Raw genomic sequence first — 22,464 nt, 5'->3', positions numbered from 1 at the left:
GAGAATTTTTTTTAAAATCTGCTGTGGAAAGTTTGCTTCTTCTCTCTCTCTCTCTTTTTTTTTTTTTCATTTTAACTGTTTTTCTCATTTCTGAAGTGGGAACACAGAGAAGAGATCAAGCGGAATTGACACAATCAGCTTGATAAAGAGCCCAACTCCATCACTGAATAAAATGGATTAATCCAAGCTTTCTGGGAATCGTCTACTTAAGTTGGACTTGTTTATTCCTTTGCTTTTGCCCCTCCACCCATGATACTACACTTATGATACATTCACTTAATAAAGAAAAAAGATCAGCTCTCCACATTAGCAGACGATGGAGTTCTCACGAGCAGCAGCTGTGCTCTGGGCTTCTCCCCTGTTGTGCCGTGCATGTTGTACTGGACACGCTGGAGTCCTTGAGTAAGTTAAATTTAAAACTGTGTTAAGTTGTTGCAGAGAAAACAACATGGTTAATAAGGAAATAACACTAGACTAGGAGTTAAAAGACTAATCCTGGTTCTATTTCAAACTCATTGTGTGACCTTGGGAGGGTCAAGTTTTTGAGTCTTAGCTGACTCATCTAATTTGTGATGACATAATAAATTTTACATCTTAAACTCCAAATATAAAACCCTAAAATGTGTGTGTATGGTGGGATCCTATTAATATACTGGCATTAGAGGACAAAGATCAAATTACATACTTAGCAAGATGTTCTGTAAATCACTATAAATAAAGGACATGTTTTACCACAACTCGGGAAAGAGCTTCCTACAGTTCTCGCCAGTTCTTTTTTAATTAAGTAACATAAAATTAAGCCTACTAGGTTTGCTAACGTGTTCACATATTTAGTTAAACCTAACAAAAAAATCTAGTTAGTGTACTAAATAAGAATATGTTTCAAATTTTCAAACCATGTCTGTTTTTGTTCACTTTTTTGTATGTCTGGACCATGTGTCCTTAATATAAAGTAACAGAAGTACATAAACTCACACAGTTGACAAAATCAGACCAGGTTTGAAAGAAGTTAATATGGTAAGAAACATTCAATAAAAGGTCAGAAAACATAACCCATAATATTAATATCTGAGAATATCTAACAAAATGTGAAATACTCTGTATGTCTGGTCTGCTAGCCACATTTTCGGTTTGACACAAGCCACAGTCAAAACATGACCAGACATGTGAAGGTAAAAGCCTAAAGGGGGTTGGGCAGGAAACAGATATCCAAAGGCCATACTCAGAATATTTAAGGAACTAATATCCATCCCCGCACCTTCCCTGAGTAATTCTTAGAGCTGTTCAACCTTCTCTTTCTCTGAAGGGTCTAAGTTAACTTGGGGGAATTTCGGGCATCTTTTATCTTTTGGGCACCCCTGAGGCTCTCAGGTATTATGATATATGTCTTCAGGCTACTGATGCTCATTCAGACAAAGGTTCCATTTGTGAATAAGAGTTTTTTTGTTTTTCTGTTTCTTAAGTGCACTGGTGGTTTTCACTTAAGCAAACTGGAAAAAGTAAACTAATCTGAAAAACATACATATGTAATATATATCAAGAATTTCAACAATTTCCATCGCACTATATTTACAAGCCAAAAATTTCTCTGTCATTACAGCTTTACAGATTTTGCTCTTTACTACCTGCTAAGATCCAGAAATAGTTAAAATTTCTGCCCTTTGTCCCCCCAAATAATTGAAAAACAGTTATCCTAGCAGTGGGGATAAAGCTGGATGATTCAGGGAGTAAAGCGTTGTCAATATTATATACAATGAATTTCTTAGACCATCAATCAACTCAATAGGTGCTTGTATAACTAATCTAGTGTGAGACATACTAGAACTTCTGGTTAAATTCCAAGCATACAGGCAATTCATGACATGCAAGGGAGATAAACGCTTAAGGACTTCAAGTGATCATTTTCTGTTTCCTATACTAAATTCGGCACATTGGGAAGGCAGCAACTGTGCTTCTGTCTTGCTCAATCATCATACCCCTCTTGCCTGGAACCATGCTAGATATATAGCTGGAGCTCAGTAAACATTTGTTGAATAAATGAGTGAATAAACAATAAGTGAGTGAATGACAGAATGTTGGCCTTTTATGAGAATGAAAATGAAATCTTCACTTCTCAGAGTTACAAATTCTAAAATAAGTCATAGTTGCAAAGCATGGCAAGGAAACTAGCACAGCTATTCTAATCTCCATAATAAAAAGTATTATTCTAGAGGGGAGGGTAGAACAGTGGTAGAGCACATGCTTAGCATGCAGAAGGTCCTGGGTTCAATCCCCAGTACCTCCATTAAAAGAAGAAATAAAATAGGTAAATAAATAAGCCTAATTAACTTCTCCCCTAAAAAAAGTGTTATTCTCTTGCAGCCTCACAGATTACTAAGCAGAATGTATAAATTACACTCAAAATTACTTTCTATAAATTACAATTCCTCTCCCTGAGACATCAGTTTATTTTAAACAGTTATTTGAACCCAAACATAACTAAGAAATTTTAAACATAGAATTTTCTGCTAGTTAGGAAACAGATCTTTATACCCCAAACTTTTTTACCCCTTTGGTTATAGAAACTCTTTAATGACTCTTTAATATTCTGCCTGGGAGACTTTCTGACAATATGTTTAATTAGTATATCTAACACTGACTTTTGGTTTTAATTTTTTCTATTAACTCTGCAAATTCTCACTAGATAATCCATCTAAAAGAAGCCCTTTGAAATAAAGTGTCTTTAAGAATCCAGTTTTAAAACTGTGAATGATTTCAGGTGACTAATCAGAATTGTGATTTTAAAAAACTGCCCCTGTTCTTACAGAACATCACCATGAAAGGATGGTGGAAAACAAAACGTCAGGGATTTCAATAGGCACTCTAAAGGTTATAATTCAGTGGCCTGATATTGTCATCAGCTAATCAGCTGCTTCTCCCAAGTCCCTTTCCCATCGGGTTGATAGCATTTATTTCAAACTGCAGAACTCTGAAGTCTTTATGGAAATTGGATTTTTTTCAAGAAACAATTTTCTCAGCTCAGTCAGTAACTACCTTTTCCCCACTTTGCATATGTGTGGTTGGAGCTGCAACCTGATGTGATTTTGAATTACTCTTTATTCTCTGCAGCCCACCCCTGCAGGCAACTGTCGTGGAATGGCCTGGACACCCCAGGAGGCTGCAAGGCCCCGGCTAGCAGCAGAACAAGGGAGCCGAGGGCCTTCATCCAAGATCCCCTACCCACCCCGGTGTCTCTCCACAAGGGCTGCTTTTGTCCCCCCACCCCAATCCACGTAGCCTAATTTTCCCTCAGAAGTTCCTCGGTGTAATCCACTCTGTTCGGTTTCTCTGCCTCCCTCCCCTCAATCATCTGGACCCAATTTACAAACCCCAAACTGCCCAAGAATTTATGCGGGGCCTTTTCTGGGAGCGTCTGGAAGGGAAGTGTAAACCAGACAAGACAGAGGCTAGGAGCTGAAGATCCGCTTTCATCTGCGAGGTTGGTCACAACTACCACGGGGAAAGTTAGTCAGCAACATGGGCCTGGCGCAGTGGGGAAGGGAAAGCCCTGGGGCGGGAGCTGGCAGGGAGGGCAAAGGAGGGCACAGGGAGGCAGGCGGAGCCTGCGGCCGGACAGGAGGTAGAGGGCCTCACACAGTCTCTTCTGGTGGTTCTGGACTCCCGGGGACCCCAGCCTCTCATTCCACCATTCTACCCGCCCTGGGCCGGCGGGAAGATGCATCAGGTCCCTGAGGATCCGCTGCGCCCCTCTCCCCGCTTTCCCGGCGGGTCCATGCAAGGGACTTTAATGGAGAAAAGTGGTGGCAAATCTGACTGGGAAACCGAAGAGACCCGTGTGAGCGGCACTGCGTCAGGCGGTCCGCAGAGTGTGGCCTCTTCTCTTCTCGGACCCTGGCAGAGACATCTCGAGTCTCCCCGGCCCCAGGCACCTCGCCTCAGGCACGCGGTTGCAGGGGTTACGAGAATTCCCCTCACTGATTCATTCTGCTGCTGGAGCAGGGGCATGAGCATCCTTCTCAGCGGGGAAGCCGGCCGCCTGCCCAGGCTTCCAGAGGTCGGAGGAGAGGAGACAGCGCATGAACCCCAGCCAGGCTCGGCTGCATGCGGTTGGGAAGCACATGTTCATACAAACACTGCCACAAGGCGGTCTTTCAGCGCACCCCGCCTCCGCCTGCCCTTAGCTGGCATGGTCAGTTCTGCCCCCTTCCCTCCTCCCACCTACTCTCCCGAGGGGCAGCCTCGCGGCAGAGAACGGCCACAGTTGCTTTCGTCCTTCCCGCCCCCGAGGCCAGAAACAAACTTGCTTAACCCACTGACCTCTTCCAGGGGGACCAGAGCAGCCAGCCAAGGCCATGCTCTCCGCCCCTCCCATACATGCTCTTTTCCCAGTGAGGAAGTGGGAGCAAGTACATCGCCCATAGAGTGACTGGGTGTCAGTCAGGACCCGCGCTAACACTCTCCAGGAGCAGCAGCCCCGCCCCCCGTCGTCCCCCTCCCCCCGCCCCTGTCCTGCCCCAACCCCAGCGATACGCCAGTAACCAGGGCGCAGCCTCGGCCCCAGATGGGCAGCACGTTTGCTGGACTCCTAACGAGTAGAAGAGATGGTTTTGATCCCATGAGTCCAGCAGCGCCCTGATGCCCGAGGTTCTGCGGGCACCTTCTCCCCTATCCAACAACGCTGCCCCACGCCTGTGCCCCGCGGTCCAGGCTGAGCGCACAGAGCCCAAAGAACCGCCAGCGCCCCAGCAGTCTCCACGCTGGACGCCCAGAGGAACACCGCAGGGAAACAGGACCTCAGCCAGGGCCCTGAGGGAGGAGAAGGGAAGGAGGGCGAGAGGGCGGCGGGAGCTGGAGCCCTGGAGGGCGCGGGAGGGCAGCTCCCGAGCTGCGGGAGCCGCTGCGGCCGGCGTCGGGATGTGCGCCAGCGACTTCTTCCTCCCGAGCCGCAGGATCTCTTTAACATAAACTGTCTTGAGAGACCCGCCGGCAGGAGGCTTCCTTTCAAACACGGTATTTTACAAATTGAGAAGACAAGAGTTGGATGCCACGGCTGTTCGCCGGCTCCCAACTTCAAAAAGTGCCAAGGAACTGGAGCACAGACCTCCAACCGGCTCAGCGGATCCAGGGGGTGGGGAGAGGGGTTGGTCTAGCCCCTGCCCGACGGGTGGGCTACTTACGTTTTTGCCGTGTGGGAGACCTGTCCACGCCTTGTCCTGTGGGCTCCTAAATGCATTTGTATGCATTTGTCCGTACAGCGAAGCGCTAACGGAAAACAGAAGCCAACTCCGAACTGCTAAGGGTGCAGGTACTGTCCATGAAAAAAGGGGGGGGGGAAATCACATGAAAACGATGCTCCAAAACCTCAACAACAGTTTAAAAAAAAAAGGGAGGGGGAAGGTGGGAAGGAAGAGAGAATTAGCACCCGAAGGGTAGACAGCTGGGGTTCCTAGCTCCCTAGCTGGGTCACGGAGGAGCCCGGGGGGAGCGCTCCCCTGGGAGGGCGGGCGAGGAGCAAGACCTCACGGGCAGGCGGCGGGGTGCCGGCAGCAGCGGGAGCTCGGCTGCGAGTGCAGCCCTCGAGTTCACTTGCGGTTCAAAGGCGACTCCGTGACTCCAGCGGAGTCCTCTGCTTTGGGCCTGGGAGGAGAAAGGGACGGGGGGAGGGAAGGAGATGAAGTGGGGGAGGAAGTCCTTGGAAACAACCCGCGCTGGAACGTTTGTCAGACAAGCACACACACCCACGGCGGCACTCGAGTCGGGGCGAGGGGGCCGGTGGCAACTGCAGGCGCTCGGCGCGGACTGCCGCCGGCTGCTTCCCCTGGAAGAAGAGGAGCCAGGCAAATCCGGCCGGTGTTAAATTTCACCGCTCACTGACTTGCAGTGACATCACCAAACACAGCGCACACCTCCCCCTCCGCCCCGCAACCTCCCCCCACCCCGCGCCCACTGGGGCGCCGGTGTCCGCAAGCCCCCGGGCCGGCAGTGCCCGCGGCGCGCACGCAGCCGCCCGGCACCGCCCCGGCGCTCTCGCTTCCCACGCGCTGCTCCCTCGACGTCGCCGAAGGCCGTAGGTGGCTAGTAAGCAACCTCCAAGTGAGCACGTACCAGTCCCTTTTCCAGCAGTCCCCAGTTTGATGTTTTCCCTCTTGCGTGTCCCGCATCACCCTTTTCTCTGTCCTCTTCACACACACCTTCTGAAATCATATTCAGCTCTACGGAGTCTTCCACTCTCCTCTTACTTTCTGGCTTTTTTTTTTTTTTTTTTGCAGTTGCGCTTGTGGCCTAACTCATATTATTAACTGACTGCAAAGGTTCTCATTAATACCTTTCCTCCCCTTCACTCTTCCCTTTCAGTCTGTTCCCGTACTACTTTCTACTGATTTTTCTCTCCTGCAATCTGCTTTTCTGCCTTCTGGCCTTCCCCGGCTTACAAGCATGGCCTGATGGTCTGCAGTTACGCAACTGAAAACACACTACGTACGGCCTTACCAATTCGAGTACCTTCTCCAATTTTTGTAGCAAATTTCTTTTTTGACATAAGGCCTCATTCTCCCTACAGCCATACTGAGAAGTCTATTTCCAGTTTTTTTTTTTAAGTCCTGATTTTATCTTCCTCAGATTAGTAAATCTGGAAATTCCAGGAGGCCAGGGATCTATTATCTTGTTCATCATTGTATTTTCAGCAGCTAAAATACAACTTGGGACGCGTGCTTAATGAGTGACTGCTCCATACCAGTGAATATCATTTCTCCAAGTTTTCCCTGTTTATCCTGTGCACCATCCATGGCTGATGACCCTTCCACATGGTGAAAGGCGTCCCACATTCACACATTATGACGGTTAAGGTAACCACATTAATGAATGGAAATTACTGATGTGGCCCTTGGAATTCAGGGGATTTGTTTCCTCCAAGAACATAGAATTTAATTCATTTTCTTCTTCCTCAAATTTTTCAACTTTTTATTATGAAGTAATTTTAGATTTACATAAAAGTTGCAAAAATAGTAAAAAGAATTCCTGTATACCCTTCATCTGACTTCCTCTAATGTTAATATCTTACATAACCACGTTACAACCGTCAAAACTAGGACATTAACACTGATACAATATTATTAACTAATCTATAACTTTTATTCAAATTTTGTCAGTTTTCCCAAAAGTCCTTTGTCTTGTCCAGGATCCTACACTGTGTTTAGTTAGTTAATTAATTAACAGAGAGATTAAATAAATTACCATATCCCCTTAGTCTCCACCCATCTGTGGAATTCCCTGTCTTCTTTTGTCTTTCATGATTTTGACACTTTTGAAGAGGCCTGGTCAGTTATTTTTAAAAGGTCCTAAATCTGGATTTGTGTGATGTATTATCATGATGAGATTTAGGTTATGTATTTTTGGCTAGGACACCACTGAAGTGATGCTGTGCCGTTCTCGGGGCATCATATTGGGTATACATAATGTTGATATATTTTATTACTAGTGATGTTAACTTTGATCACTTAGTTAAGGTGTTACATGCCAAATAGCCACTGTAACTACCTCCCCCCATTTTTATAACAGATAGCCACAGATTTCCGGATTCCTCCTAGAAATCCAGGGCCAAGGGAAGACAGTCATTCTTAGCCTTAATAATTTCTACAGTATTCTATTTCTATAGTATTTCTATTTTTGACAACTTGTCAACTAAAAAAAGAAAGAGAATTTGGTTTGGTGGAAAGAATAGATAAGAATTAAGCAGATCTTAAGTAATGTGCCCAATTTCTGACTCCATCTTCCCTTCAATTACTTATGGATTAAAAATACTTTTTCTATTAATAATGTTGAATCAATATTTGAATGCTGTATGAAATGGAGTGATTATTAAAATGTATCTCAGGTTCTTTGAGTACAGAAAGAGAGTATTTCCTAGTAGAGTTAATAGAGCCTTTGTCATGCAGAAGACTCCAAAAGGTACTCACACCCTCAAACAGAGCACATTCGCCCAGCAAAAAATAAACAATGTAAGGTTTAAATGCTGTAGACTTTTTTAAGATGGTGGAGTTTAGCATACAGTAAATTAATCACAACAGATTAACCAGAGACCATGGGATTTAACGGGGCCCTGCAAAGTGAAGAGGACATACATAGGTGGAGAGGAGAAAGAGTTTGCTTAGAAATGGAAAGTAGCGACTAAACAGCAGATGGACAAGAGGAACATATCTGAATTATATTCAGGAGAAAGGAGTAGATTCATCAGCTTGGGTTAGAGGTTTATGACCTGGAAGAGAGGTTGAGGGCAAACTATGGAAGTCCCTGAATACCAGGGTAAGGGGTCACTCAGTCATTCAACAAACAGTTATTGTGTCACATACTATGTGCCGGGAACTGTTTTAGGCACTGAATTACATCAGTGAGCAAAACGCTTGAAAATTCTTCCCTTCATGGAGTTTACATTCTCCTGTTTAAAATTTAATCTATGGGCAATAGGAAACTAATTAGATAATTTCAAACAGATAAATGATTATGTTCCAAATTCCCATATTAAGAAGATTGAGCAACACCAGATGCCAAGATTGAAAAGACAGAAGGTTGGAGGATAAGTTCGGTGTAGGTGTTGAAATATGCTCATATCTTGCATGGTAGGAACAACAGAAAAGGTAAATGAGAGAATCTTTATTAAAAGGAATCAAGAAGATCTGATAACTGGTTAGATTGGGAAGGGAGGAAATACAGATGAAATTTCAAGTCTGAATGATTAAGAAATCATGCCATTGGCTAGTTGTCAAAAGGAAGACAACTAATTCAGTTTGAGACATACTGTGTTCAAGATCTTGGCAGGACGTTGTACTGGAACAGGCCAAAGATCTGTTGGAGTTAGGAGCTAGAGTTCAGGAAAAAGGTCAGAACTAGAGTGTTAGATTTTTTTCATTATCTGCCTAAAATGGTATATGAGGCCTTGAGGGTGGAGTCTGTTTTCACAGAAGTGAATACTGAAATGGAGAACAGAGAGCCAAGGGCATAAACTTAGGCTACAGAAAGTGGGAGGAAACAATGAAGAAATAAAGGAGCAAGAACAAAAAGTATATAACGTTATGAAATAACAGTATAGGAACTCATAAAATAATAATAATATAGCTCTAAGTATTTTATACATATTAACTCAATTTACCCTCTATCAATCCTGTTAAGTAAGTACTACTCATCCTTTTCATACTGAGGAGGAAATTAAGGCAGAAAAAGTTTAGTTAAATTGCCTGAGATCACAGAACTGGTAATCAAGGTGTAAACTCATGAAGACTGACTCCGGATAAAGCTGATGCTCTCAGTAATTCTTCCTTCCGATGTTTCTTCCTCCCGCCCCTCTTTTCTCTCCCTCTCTGTCTCTGCCTTCCTCCCTCCCTCCCTTCTTCTCAAGAGAAAAGAGTTTCCAGACAAGGGGCTACTGAAATCGAATGCAACCTTCTGCTATAGACCCTCACAAGGATGTAAAATTCAGTTTGTAATGAAGATGGCATTTCAAAACTCCGTAAGTAGGAAGATCAGCCTTACAAATAGTGCTAAAACTACTTGTAGTCTCAAGGGGAAAATTAATTTCTCTCCACCTCATGGTGTACAACCAAAGTAAACTCCAATGCATTCATGGGTTTAAAAAAATATTTAACTCTGTGAAGATTTAGAAGTAAATATACATAAAAATGTATCTTCTTTGGAGATGGGAAAGATTATATTTATTAGTTTATTTATCAAATATTTATTGAGCAGCAATAGGGTCCAGACACCCTGCTGAGGGCTGGGGAGGAAATCATCAGAGAGACACACCTGCTCTCGGGGACTGCTGGTCTTTCAGAAAGACAGAGAGAAGTATGATTTAAAATTTTGAAGTGGTAAAATGAAAAAGGAATATAAATGTTGCACAGTATAAACAAAAAGACAAATGAAAAACTGGGGAAAATATTTGCAGTGCATAGCAAACAGTATCTTTTTATAAAACATTTTATGTTGAAAAAATTAGACATATAAAAAGTTATAAAACGTAGTGTGAAGACTTTTCTAATACCCCTCCCTTATGCCCCCGAAATGCTCACAATTTATTTACCATGCTGACTTTTAACTTTATTATATTCTCTCTCTCTCCCCATCAATTGAGAGTAATTTGCAAGCATTATGCTGCTTTACCCCTAAACACTCCAGCGTATATTTCCTTTAAAAAAAAAGGCTATTCTCTTCCACAGCCACAGTTCAGTTATCAAAAGGAAGTTAATATTGATACAATAGTATTCTTTAATTGATAGACCCAGTCAGGTTTCACCAGTCATCTCCCTACATTATAGTAAACCGTAATTTTTTTTTTCCTGCTTCAAGATGACTTGTTGCATTTAATTGCATTTCAGTCCTTTGGTCTGGAACAGTTCCTCAGCTAGGGTGACCAACTCGTCTCTATTTACCCGACTATCCTACTTCTAGCACTGAAAGTGCCATGTCCTGGGATCACTACTCAGTCCCAGGAAATCTGGGATGGTTGGTCACTTCATGACCTTGATACTGTCAAAGAGTTTAGGTCATTTTTCTCTTTTTTTGGTTTGTTTTGATTGAATGTCAAGATCTTAAATATATGATAATTTCTTAAAAATCAGTAAGAAAAGAGATGAATATAGAAATGTAGAAAAATGGGTAAAAGGAATGTGCAATCTACATAGGAAGAAATAAAATTGGCCCCAAACATATTAAAACGTTTAATGAACTGAGCTCAAGAAGTTCAAGTTAAAATAGTAAGCTCCCATTTAAAAAAAATAGCAAATGACACTGATTTTTAAAGAAAGTGTAACACCCAATGTTGATGAGGGTAGAGAGAAGCCAGTACTTTAATACCAGCTCGAGACACGTAGATTACGTAAGACAAGTGGAAATTTGCCAGTATGGATTAAGAGCCTTTAAAAGCTGTGTTTCTGCATCAGTGATTTTGATTCTACAAATATATCCTAAAGGAATAATAAGCATATTTGCCCATGAAAACACATGCATAAGGATCATCATCCCAGTTTTATTCTATTCTAAATAAATTATGGTATATTCATATAACGTAGTATTATACAACAGTGAAAAAATAATGTTTCGAAGGATTTTTCCAAACATAGAAAATTCTTAAGATATTTCACGTGGAAAAAACAGGATGAGAAAATACATACAATATATATGGGTATGTATAGTGTGTATTATGTCTCCTATAATAAAGATTGAGGGGAAATACACTGAAGTATTAACAGCAGCATAGCATAATTTCTGAGTGGTGAAATTAGCGATGATGAATTAAATTTTATCCTGTCTTCTTTTTTTTATTTTTCCATTTTTATTTTTTTTTACATTAAGCATGTATTATTTACATAAATCAGAAAAAGAACTAATAAAAGTTTCAAGATTGAGGGATATATAGTTGGCTTGGGTTCCTGAGGAGCATGTGGATGGTTTAGAATAACACTGGAGAATATTCTAGGGAAAAGCAAAAGGATATAATAAATGGATTAAAATGAGTTCGTGTAGCTGGAGAAAGGCAGGTCCATAAATTGAGCTGGACTCTAGGACAACCAAACGGGTCGTTCGATACATATGTACTTGCTAGTCATGCCAGGGAAACTCTAGATTTTAAATGTAATGTTGCAAGCTTGTCTTCAAAAAACCTCTCTTGTGATTTTCCCTCCACAACATGTTAAAGCAAGCTGGAGCCCTCTACTGGAATGGTCTTCTAGGAAGGGTAGAACTTATATTTGAAATTATAAAATGACAGGTTTACATGCTTCCATCCAGAAACAAACAGCGTTTTTCATATTCAGTGCTTCTAAGACCAGTTTTCTACTAACTGAATATTAATTTTCTCAGCATCATGTAGTATAAGGGAAAGGTTATTTTACTGATGGAAAGGACAGGCTGAACGGACGTGGACTGCAGAGAATCCCCAATTAGGTGAAATATTTGCACAGCAACCGACAAACATTTGCTTGAATATCTGTGGAATCTGATTTAGAAGGTAACTTAGGCGTAGAGAGGCTGAGGCAAGAATATAGTAGGAAAAAACTCAAGTTTTTGAATTTCAAATGTAAGGCAGGATATGATATACACTTTTCCTTTAGAACACAGTTGGATAATCATTGTCATTTGGAAGGTAGTAAAGGGCCAAAGACAATGTCTTGTTTCTCTCATGTTTCATTATATTTTTGGTTCTTTTATAATAAGATTTACTTTTCCCCATCTAAAATCAGCACTATAATTTTCCAACAATTCGTGTCAGATATTTAGTGTATTTTACATGAATATTCATACCAAATGCTACAAACCTTAACAGAGAACCTAATTTATAGAAGCCAGTGATGCAATAACGTTGTCAGAAGTCAGGTAAGAACTGACTATGGACAGTTACCTGCCTGCGGCGACACGGAAGAACGCTAAGTCATACTCATGACTCTGTCAGCACTTTTAGTTAAAATTCTTCTCTCCTTCTAAGAACATTAGAAAATTCAATATGTAATTTTGAATCTTATCTATTTTATCTTTTTCAACAATTTCAAAATGAGTACAGTTCCCCCACTTTTTCTAACTGACAGGGGGAGGCAGTTAGGTTTTCTTTTCTTTTCTTTAGAGGAAGTACTGGGGATTGAACTCAGACGTCAAGCATGCTGAGCATGCGTTCTACCGCTTGAGCTATATACCCCACCCCCTTTTCCAAAAATGGGAAAATGGTAAGAGGATTTTTTTGAGGTGTAGAAATGGAAGAAACTTTTTCCATATTTTGGAATAAAAGTCTTGCAACAATAATGGCAGTATTAGGAGAGGTGATAAAAATACCTGCTTTTCCACAGAAGAGGAGGAAAAGTTTATTTGCCAGGCCAAGGCCCCGAATTAATAGGGAAGCAACAACTGCCTACAGCTCCTGTCACATGAATGCAAGTCTTGGCATACCTCAGGAGGGAGATAGCCGTCTCTGCCAATACAACATAACCCATATCGAAGGCCGACGAGTTCTGAGGAGATAAAAAGGCAAAATGAGTATTTTAGCTTGTGTAGAGAGTTCAAGCAATCATATTCAAAATTACTGTGGTGATACCAAGACTGTTTGGATTCTGCACAGAGGCTCTCTAAGGGACAGGAATGGTGCTCATTTTCAGGTATTCTGATCGCTGAAGAGGCTTTGAGGAGCAAAGTGAAGCTGGGGTAGGGAGACAAGGAAGGAGCTGAAATCACCAAGCACGTCTATGTGATCGACATAGCTCCTGGTGCCCTGACACACCTAATGTTATAATCATCCCAACCACCCAGTGAGGAGACATTACTATATTCATTTTCTAAGTGAGAAAACTGAGGCTCTGAGAGGTTAATGTACTTTTCCAAGGTCATACAGCTCATAAATGGTAGAGCTGGAACCCTGGCTCAGATCCAACAAATTCTGAAGACTGCTCTTTGGAATCCAATGATTTTCAAATTTTTGTGTGTATGTAAGTCATATGAGTTGCTTTGTACAATTCCAGATTTCTGAATTTTATGCTTAGAGATTCTGATTGAGTATGTCTGAGATGGAGCTCAGGAATCTGCATTTTTAACAAGGATTACAAATAACGGTGATGCAGGTAGACTAATCATCATAGGTTAGCGTGTCCAATCATTCCTGACTTAATTACTGAACACAGTACTTATGGACGGTCTGTAAAATCTTTTAATGAGTAAGTACTCTTATTCACATGTACCTGGACAGAATAATTATGGCTTAGTTACAATTCCATGATTAAATATTTATTGAATGAATGAATGAATGAAGAGTGGCTTGCTTACCATGTTCCAGGCCATGTTCTGAGACTTAGAGTCATGAAGACACACAGCACACGTACTACTCCTGAGGAGCCTACCAACTGCTAGAGACAGAATCTAGTCAGAAAAACTAACTGATACAGAAAAAAATAAACATAACCAACTGGTGATATCGGGCAGTTGGGGCACCAGGGAGATAGTACACAATTCCACTGAGAGTGAGTGGGAACGTGGAAGCTCGGGTCTTTAAGAATGAGTAGGCATTTGCCAAATAGACAAGGAAGTTCAAGCCAGTCTGGGTGGAGGTGGCAGCGTGGGCAGTAGAAAGCACGGCGGTACGAAAGGTCCCAGCACCAAGATCAGGGAGCTACAGTTGGAATGGTTACAATATGGAGATGAGGCTGGAAAGATCACAGAGCATCTTTCCGGAATTCGGAGTTAGCCTAATTTTCTTCTCTATCAATTGGTCTAGAGAAGTCTCTTATATTAGTGTAGGTGGCCATCATTCCTTAGAAACTGTGGAAACATTTAAGAGACACATGCTTAAACTTTGCTCATTTTAAAATATGGGTCCTGGAAGTTGATTTCTTTTTTAGCTTGGAACATGATGGCCTTTAGTTAGAGACACAGACTTTGTTAGAGTAATTCTCACTCTGGCTACAAGAACCAGGTGGGAGCCCCAGGCTGACAGCTGGAAGGATTCTTTAACACGGGACATTGAGAAGGTGACAAAAAGATTCATAAAAATGACTTAATTACTTTGGGAAGATAAGCATATACACTGTCAGACAGCCAATAGAGGCATGTTTACATTCAGCAGATTACAAATGATAAAATCTCTCAATCCCTCCTCACTAGGGAAACTGATGAAAACCCTTAGCTTGGATGGTGAAAAATTTTCAGTTCTGATCCAATATAGATTTCCTCCCTTTTATCATTCAAACTGTTGATCTTTGCTGCCACTGTTTCCTTCCCAAATCTGTTTATACTAGGATCTTTCTTCCTTTGTTCCGGTCCTTTATTCTTAGTCTCATGAATTAACTCAAATGTGCATCTAAAACAGTTGGCAAACTGACCTTCCTTTCCGGTTGGCTGGTCCAGAAGCTAGTGGGTCCCACATGATGCGTTCTTCCACGTGCGTGCCCGGCTTCTCTGAGATGCTTTGCGCCCTGTGGCACTGGAAGGGTGTTTTATTCTGACCTTCGGTGGGACGTGTAACATATTTATTGAGACTAGACCTGGAACCCAGACAGAAACACAGACATTCCTGACACATTTTGCATAATGCTACGAGTCCACCGTTCCAATCCTATCCAGTCACATTCCCCAGGAGCAGAATCTCAAGGTTACTCAGTTGGATCACTTCACTCTTCTGTAGCCTAGCTTCCTGTTCAAACAAACCCTGGGAGTACCGAGAACTAAGATGAGCCCATCGTCTATGACTGCTTACCTCTGCCATTCCAGTTACCTGCTTCCTCCAATGTAATGTCTTATCATTCTAGCCATTCAGCACAGATTCTGTGTCGTTCATTCATGAAGTGAACTGAATGGAGGCTACCAGTTCAAAGGTAGCTCACTTTTCTCCATCTGGGAAACTTCATCAGTTTTTAGGTCACAGCCAAGAGACTAGGATCATCTGAGTCCAAACACCAGACAAAATAAAGGGGTAAAGAGGACACATACATACAGTAGGTTGTCCCAGTAAACACGCTGATACTTAATGTTGATCTGCCCTTCAAACGTGTGTGTGTGTGTAAAGTTTAAAAAATGTTTCAATATGGCCACAAGGATGTTTATTACAATGGGCAACATGCCTATGTGGTCGTTACAGTGGCACCATTTATACCACTGAAGTTCACAGTCTGTCAGCATTTCCACTTTTAAACCCCTACTGAATGAATTCTAAAAGCTGTGGCATTACCAGAGAGCCCATCCATTTTCAAATGTATATATAAAGTTAAATTAAACCTGGAACTTTGGAGTTTGCTTTTGAAACTTTAGGGATTTCTCCCCTGACTCCTCCCCCTGCCCAGTAAAAATTAATTGATAAGAACAATGTACTTCTGATACCAGATGTGACAGGATGCTGGAGACAGCAGAGAGACTGCTTGAGAGAGAATTCTGTGAAGAGATACGTGTTTTCTAAATCTGTGAGTGCATCTCCACCTAAATTTCTTTACAGAACTATTATTATGGAGCTATTTTATGGAAGTAACAGATATTTCAGGAGGGAAAGGAAAATTTCTACTCAGATTTACTTTTCCTGAATTTCCTCTGGCAATTTCCCTCATTTTTCATAGGACAAAATTCTAAGTCTAAAAGTTATTGGAAAAAAACAAGCTTAACGTTACATTTTTTAAGAAGAGTATGACACTATTCTAGACGTCCATAAATAAAATAATTTTCAAATAATTGTTTGAAGGTATGTTAATAGTTAATTGAGGTACTTAGAATCATATCTGCACACTAAACGGCATCTCCTGAAGTTAAAAAATGTTACCATTTAAAGTGAGTGCATCGTGTGCATGTAAATGTTTCTAAAAAATAAAAAAATAATACCATATAAGAAGTATGACATTTTTGGTACCTTTAAGCCTCTGTGTTCCCCACTCTCCCCCAACACCACTCCCCCTGCCCAAGGGTCATCGCTAACATTTTAAAAAAAATTTTTAAGGTTTAGACTGAAACAGTTTTGTTGGCAAGTATATGAAGAATTACTTACTACTTACTCAAAGGTTTTTGTAAAAGATTATGGTGGGGAGTTTCGTGAAAAATGATTTCTTTCCCCACTAAAAATAAATGCTTTGGTTTTTAGCTTCAAACATGTCTTTAGTCTGTCCATGACCCCTTCTCTAAGGCTCAGCTAGGTCTTTGCTTGGAAATGGCTCTCCTGTTTCTGATCTCTCTGTGCCAGCCCTGTCTGTCTGCCACAGTTGTTTCCAGGCAGACCTGAAAATAAAAGGAGTGTGTGATTAATAGCAGGACCCAATATAACTACACTTGATTCCACTGGCTCTCACCCAATAGGGAAAAATGAAAGCCAGCGATTATATTTGACCCTCTTGTGCTCTGAAATAAGATTTCCAATACAGTCGCACTTTTATTTATTCAGAGATCTCAAAGGTTTCAGACTGACAAGAATTCCAAGATGAAATTTTCTAAACTTGCCCTTTGAATTGCACCTTCTAAAATTATTTTTCCTGACATAAAATTCTAAGCTTTTATATTTACTGTGATATAATACATCTACTTTGTTCAAGAAAACATAAAAGCTTGTGCTAATAATATGAACTCATCATGTAGGGTTATTTCCCTTCTATTTTATTTTGTGTAGTGCTTATATACCGATTATTAAATCAAATTTCTTTTCCTGTGCACCTGTTGAGCGAGTGTGTGTGTGTGTCTTGGTGTGTGTAGAGAAAGAAAGAGACAGAAGTCAAGAGCCAGCTTCTCTTTCATTGCTGCTCTTGATTTAAGTCTATCTATTCAGCTCATATTTCCACATTTTAAATTTAGGATGTAAATTGACTGGAAGGCTTTAGTTGGCTCACATACAAATAAATCACTTCTCAGAGGAAATTTTAGTCGTGTTTAAAAGCTGTATAACAGTTCTAACAGCTCTTTAAAGGAATGAAATAGTTTGTGTTCATATTGAGTAAGACTAAAAGAAATATAAAAACACTCTGATGTTTAAACTGTCTCAAAATTAGGGATTTAGGATAATATCCACCCACTGTAATCATTGATCATTTTCTTCTTGGAGGTTATTTAGTTGTTTTAAATTTCTCCACCCTCACTATCATTATTTCCAATGTGTGAAACAAAATAACTGCACATTGGAAATAGCCTAGGACCAGAACACTATATTTTGAAATATATATTCAAGAGGAAAGTATTTAGAATTCCATTAGTGCCAGCTCAAAAGCATGGAGCATGACTTTAGTTAAAGAAATACTTAATGTGGATAGAAAATATTTAGGAAACACAGAAATGGAAAGAATTAGAGTGTGTCTTCAAGGATAACCAACTAATTCCAGGAGAGATGGGTGTTCTTCCTAAAAAAATCTTTGGTTTGAATAAAATGCAAAAGAAACAGTGCTGGACAGTGGTAGCTAAGATGAATCCCCCCCCCAACCCACCATCAGCATTTTAAAAATGAAGGCATATGAGGGGAAAGCTCTTTAAGCTCATGCACCAGACGGTATGAAGGACTGTTTCCATTATATGAAAGCTGAGTAGCACGTGAGTATCACGAATGAATATCTTCTTTGTGTGAAGTGCTTCTTTTAAATACATAGTGATATTAAGCACATTTGTGGAAATAATGGGTGATAGTTTTAATGTTATATAAACCTCAACTCGGTTATGTGATACGTCTGAAAGATTCTGCTAACCCTGTTACTTTTGGCTTGTGAAATCACATAGGTGTTTTTGGAAACCCACAGGAATGTATAAACTCCCCCTCCCACCCTGGGTGAATCAGCGCTCTTTTCCGGTACCTCTATTTCTATACGTAGATCTACAGCTTATCGCTGAAACAGTCCCTGCACATGCCTTAGGTAGCGTGGACGTAGCCCAGGGTGGGATCAAATCCTAGCTTTGCCACTTAGAAGCCATGAGCTCTCAGGTACATGACAATCTTTCTCAGCTTCAGGTTTCCTGTTTGCAAAATAAAGGGTAATACTACTACTGATGCTCATGGGGGTGCCGTGATGACTGAATGAAATAATCCATGAAAGATGCCAAAGAGTCTCTGGCACAAAGCACATGCTCAGTAGAGGTTACCGCCTCCCACCCATCCTATGAGGTCTGTAGGCCAGGTCTTGTTTATCCGAACTTTACAAATCATGAAACAAACTTGAAGACAAAGCTATAGTCACAGAGCTAATGACGAGCAGAGTCAAATCAGGATTACAGGGGTCTAATGATGATAATAATAACAATAATAACATAATTCTTATTATTACTGCTACCAATGACTCTCACGCTGGTTGGTGGACTGACATTTTACTCTAAGACTTAATATACTTCATGAATGACATCATGATTAGGGAGTTGAATTCATTCATTGTGCCACAAGAAAGAAGCAGGGCAGAAGTTTCTGGAATTGAATATACTGAGCAGCTAAAGATTTCAATTCCAGGAATTTATCTTGTCCAGTAAATACAAACCCTTTTTCTTCCTTGTGTTTGACAAACTTGCTTCTTATCTGCAACCCTTCGAAGTTTGCATTGCAGGCAGGAGACTGCCTTCTCGCAGAGGGAAAAAGCTCTCTTGTCTACCTGCACAGTACAAGGCCAGGACAACCAAAAAGAGCCCTGTTTTTACTTGGCAACAAAACAAAACGAATGCTGTAATTACTTAATTCATCAGTTTAAACTTAGATGCATCTGCCTCACAACCTCCCCAAATGGTAACAATGGCTGTTTTAATGTTGATGACTTGCCACTGATCAGACCTGTACTTGTATCCCTAAAGATGAATGTGTATTCACAGAGCGAACTTACATTTGAAACGAACATTCCTGTTAGTCCTAGATTTTGTATTTGCGTCAGACTCAGCCAGCTCACCAGGTATCAGCAAGCAGAGCCCAAATCTGTGCTATGAGAGACACATTTCAGTAACAGACACTGCTTAATACTGGCTTCTGAATCTAACACAGTCAGAAGAAAACCTTTCATTCTCTTTATTGGCGTCCATATTTTTGAAAACATAGAGAATGTGTGGCATTGGGGGTACACGGTAGATTATGGCCTTTCTTTGTAAGTGAATCAGTGGATCCAAGGTAAGACTCTAGAGGGGTTAACTGAAAGAACTGTTCAGATGCACACGTGCACACCCACACACACAAGCCGTGACTAATGTGAAGCCAGTATGAGTTCACAAACAAGATCTGACAGACTAATCTCATTTTTGGACAGGTTGGCAAAACTGGTGGATCAAAGGAGTGAAGTTTGAGACAGTGTATCTGGATCTTAGCAAGGCATTTGACTAGATTTTTATGATTCTCTAATGGACAAAAGAGAAAAAATATGTTTTAGATGATCACTTAAGCCAAAGAATCTATAATTACTCAAGGGATGTTAATTAATTAATAGATATGAACCTGTGTAAATATCTTCCAGCACGTCACAGAGCTCTGATGATTGCCAACAATTTCAAGTGCTTAAATGAAGACACCAAAGACATTTGAGGACCCTGATCAAATTAAATGATATAACACTGGGATTTTAGTTGGGAAATGATATAATTTGGGGGTGACCAATTTGTCCCAATCTGCCCAAGACTTTCCCAGCTTGAGCACTGGAATTCCCGAGCAAACTAGGGTGATGGTTGGTCACCCTGTATTTGAGCAGTGACTAGGAGTAAGAAATTACCAGGCAGCACACAGAAAGCAGTGATTCATGAGAGAGCCGAGTATGTTTCAGGACCTACAGGTGGCTGCGGGTTGCGGAGCGAGTGCTGGTAGACCAGAGAGCTAAGAATCAGCTTCTACAGGATCTTCCTTGTTTAAAATTGTAATGAAAGACATATAACAGAAAATGGATCATTTTACTATTATTAAGCATACAGTGGCTTTAGGCACATTCATTGTTTGTACAACAAATCACCACCATCTAATCCAGAACCCTTTTTCTTCTCAAACTGAAATTCTGCACTCATTAAACATTAATTCCCCGTTTCCCCCTCCAGCCAGCCCCTAGCAACCCCCATTCTACTTTCTGTGTCTATGAATTTACCCACTTGAAGTACCTCATATAAGTCAATTCATACAGTATTTTTTGTGTGTGACTGGCTTATTTCATTTAGCATAATGTCTTCAAGGTTCATCAAAACTGTAGCATGTGTCAGAATTTCCTCCCTTTTTAAGGTTAACCACTTGTATGTACCACATTTTGTTTATCCACTCATCACATTCATCTATTGATGGACATTTGGGTTGCTTCTACCTTTTGGCTATTGTGAATAATGCCACTAGAAAATGGTTATACAAATATATCTGTTTGAGTCCCTGCTTTCAATTCTTTTTGGGTATATTCCCAAAAGTGGGATTGCTGGGTCATATGATAATTCCATTTTTAATTTTTTGAGGAGGCACCATACTATTTTCCATAGTTGCAGAACCATTTTACATTTCTACGAAGAGTGAATAAGAGTTCCAGTATCTTCACATCATTACCAACATTCATTATTTTCTGGGGTTTTTATAGTAGCCATCTTCACAGGTGTGAAGTGGTACCTCCTTGTGGTCTGATTTTCATTTCTTTAATTATTAGTGATGTTGATCATCTTTTATGTGCTTATCTGCCATTTGTATATCTTCCCTGGAGAAATGTCTATTTAAACCTTTGCCCATTTTAAAAATTGAGGTCTTTGTTGAGTTGTAGGAACTCTTTACATATTATAAATAGCCATCCTAATGGATGTGTCTATAAGACTGTAAATGCCATCAAATGCATTTAGGATTATTCTCTCACAAGATGAAATAATTTAAAAATTTTGAGCAAATGCTATTGGGAGATTTAAATATTAGGTAGTTCACTCTGGAGAAGTTAAGGAGGAAGACTGAAGGGGGTGAAGCCTGAAGGAAGTGGACAATATGATTATCAACTTTTATAATTATCATTCAAGATACAATGAAGACCTTTGGTGGTGGAGTTGGGGAGGAAGAGAAATACACAAGATTTTAATATCAAAAGGACTAGGTGGCTGATGGACTGTGAGTAGGAGAAATCCAAGACAATTTCCTGGCTTCTCAGGAACATTGAGTGGATAGTAGTAGCATCATCTACCAAATTCAAAAATCTAAGGAAGAGCAAAGTTTGGGGTAAACTGAATATAAGGTACCCGTGAGGCAGGCAGGTAGGGATGATCTGGAGCACAACATAAAAGGCTGGGCTTGAGATACACTCATCACTGTGTAGGTGAACCCTGAAACCACAGAGTGTCCAAGGACAGTATGTGATATAAGAAAAGCATGTTGATTTCTGAGAAACATTAAAATTTACGGGCTTGGCAAATGATGGGGAGCCCACAAAGGAGAGCAAGAAAGACTATCCCTGACAGTGAAATCTACAGGGATACAATTTCAGCTCAACACAAAAAGAATGTTCTAAAAATCAGAGTTGTCCAAAAGATGGGGGGAATACCTCTTGTTGACGGTGAGTTCCCAGCCCCCGTGGTTGTTGTCAGCGGCAGGACAATGACCGGCCTGGATGTCGCAGGAGGGAGTCATTCCCTGCTGAGGATTTGGTTTCCATGCTAAGAGAATATTTTTAATGACTAGAAAAATCTACTGTTTCATCAGAAAACAACGTGAATTAACAAAACCCTGGGAGATCTTTACTTGTTTAATTCTTGAGGTTTCCAGGACTGACTGAACTCATTAAGGAGAAATACATGAGTCTTTTTTAGTTTCCAAATCAAGGGCTAGGCATATCCCACGCAGAAATTGCTGCAAATATTTTGGGAATATAAACCAAAATAATAACTGTGATTCTCTTATAAATAATGCTTGCTGAAAGACTCAGATATACTGGCCAAAACACTTTGGTTCCAGTAAGATGAGTAAGAAAACTTGCCAGCACTGTGGAAGACAACTCCTCCTGTGTCAAAGGAAAGGGCTCTGTGCGTTACAGTTTTATTTACAGTTACTAAATATGAATATGCGAACATAATGAATAAAAGAGACAT

At 40.9% G+C, this 22,464-nt stretch overlaps 1 protein-coding gene across 1 annotated transcript in view; it reads right to left on the bottom strand.

The window, feature by feature from the left end:
• The window catches only part of COL24A1 (collagen type XXIV alpha 1 chain), a 397,032-nt gene that overhangs the window by 306,957 nt on the left and 67,611 nt on the right, over nucleotides 1-22,464 (bottom strand). The window contains exons 3-6 of the mRNA XM_072974057.1: nucleotides 14,847-15,008; nucleotides 12,928-12,989; nucleotides 5,423-5,637; nucleotides 5,178-5,308 (exon numbers count right to left, since the gene is read on the bottom strand). Coding sequence (XP_072830158.1) covers nucleotides 5,178-5,233 — 56 coding nt within the window. The 5' untranslated portion in view covers nucleotides 5,234-5,308; nucleotides 5,423-5,637; nucleotides 12,928-12,989; nucleotides 14,847-15,008. The remainder of the gene's footprint in view (nucleotides 1-5,177; nucleotides 5,309-5,422; nucleotides 5,638-12,927; nucleotides 12,990-14,846; nucleotides 15,009-22,464) is intronic.

Source organism: Vicugna pacos, chromosome 13 (assembly GCF_048564905.1).
Source record: "Vicugna pacos chromosome 13, VicPac4, whole genome shotgun sequence".
NCBI classification, from domain to species: domain Eukaryota; kingdom Metazoa; phylum Chordata; class Mammalia; order Artiodactyla; family Camelidae; genus Vicugna; species Vicugna pacos.
Note: the sequence above shows the minus strand (reverse complement) of the source record. Positions and strands in the feature narration are given on the sequence as shown.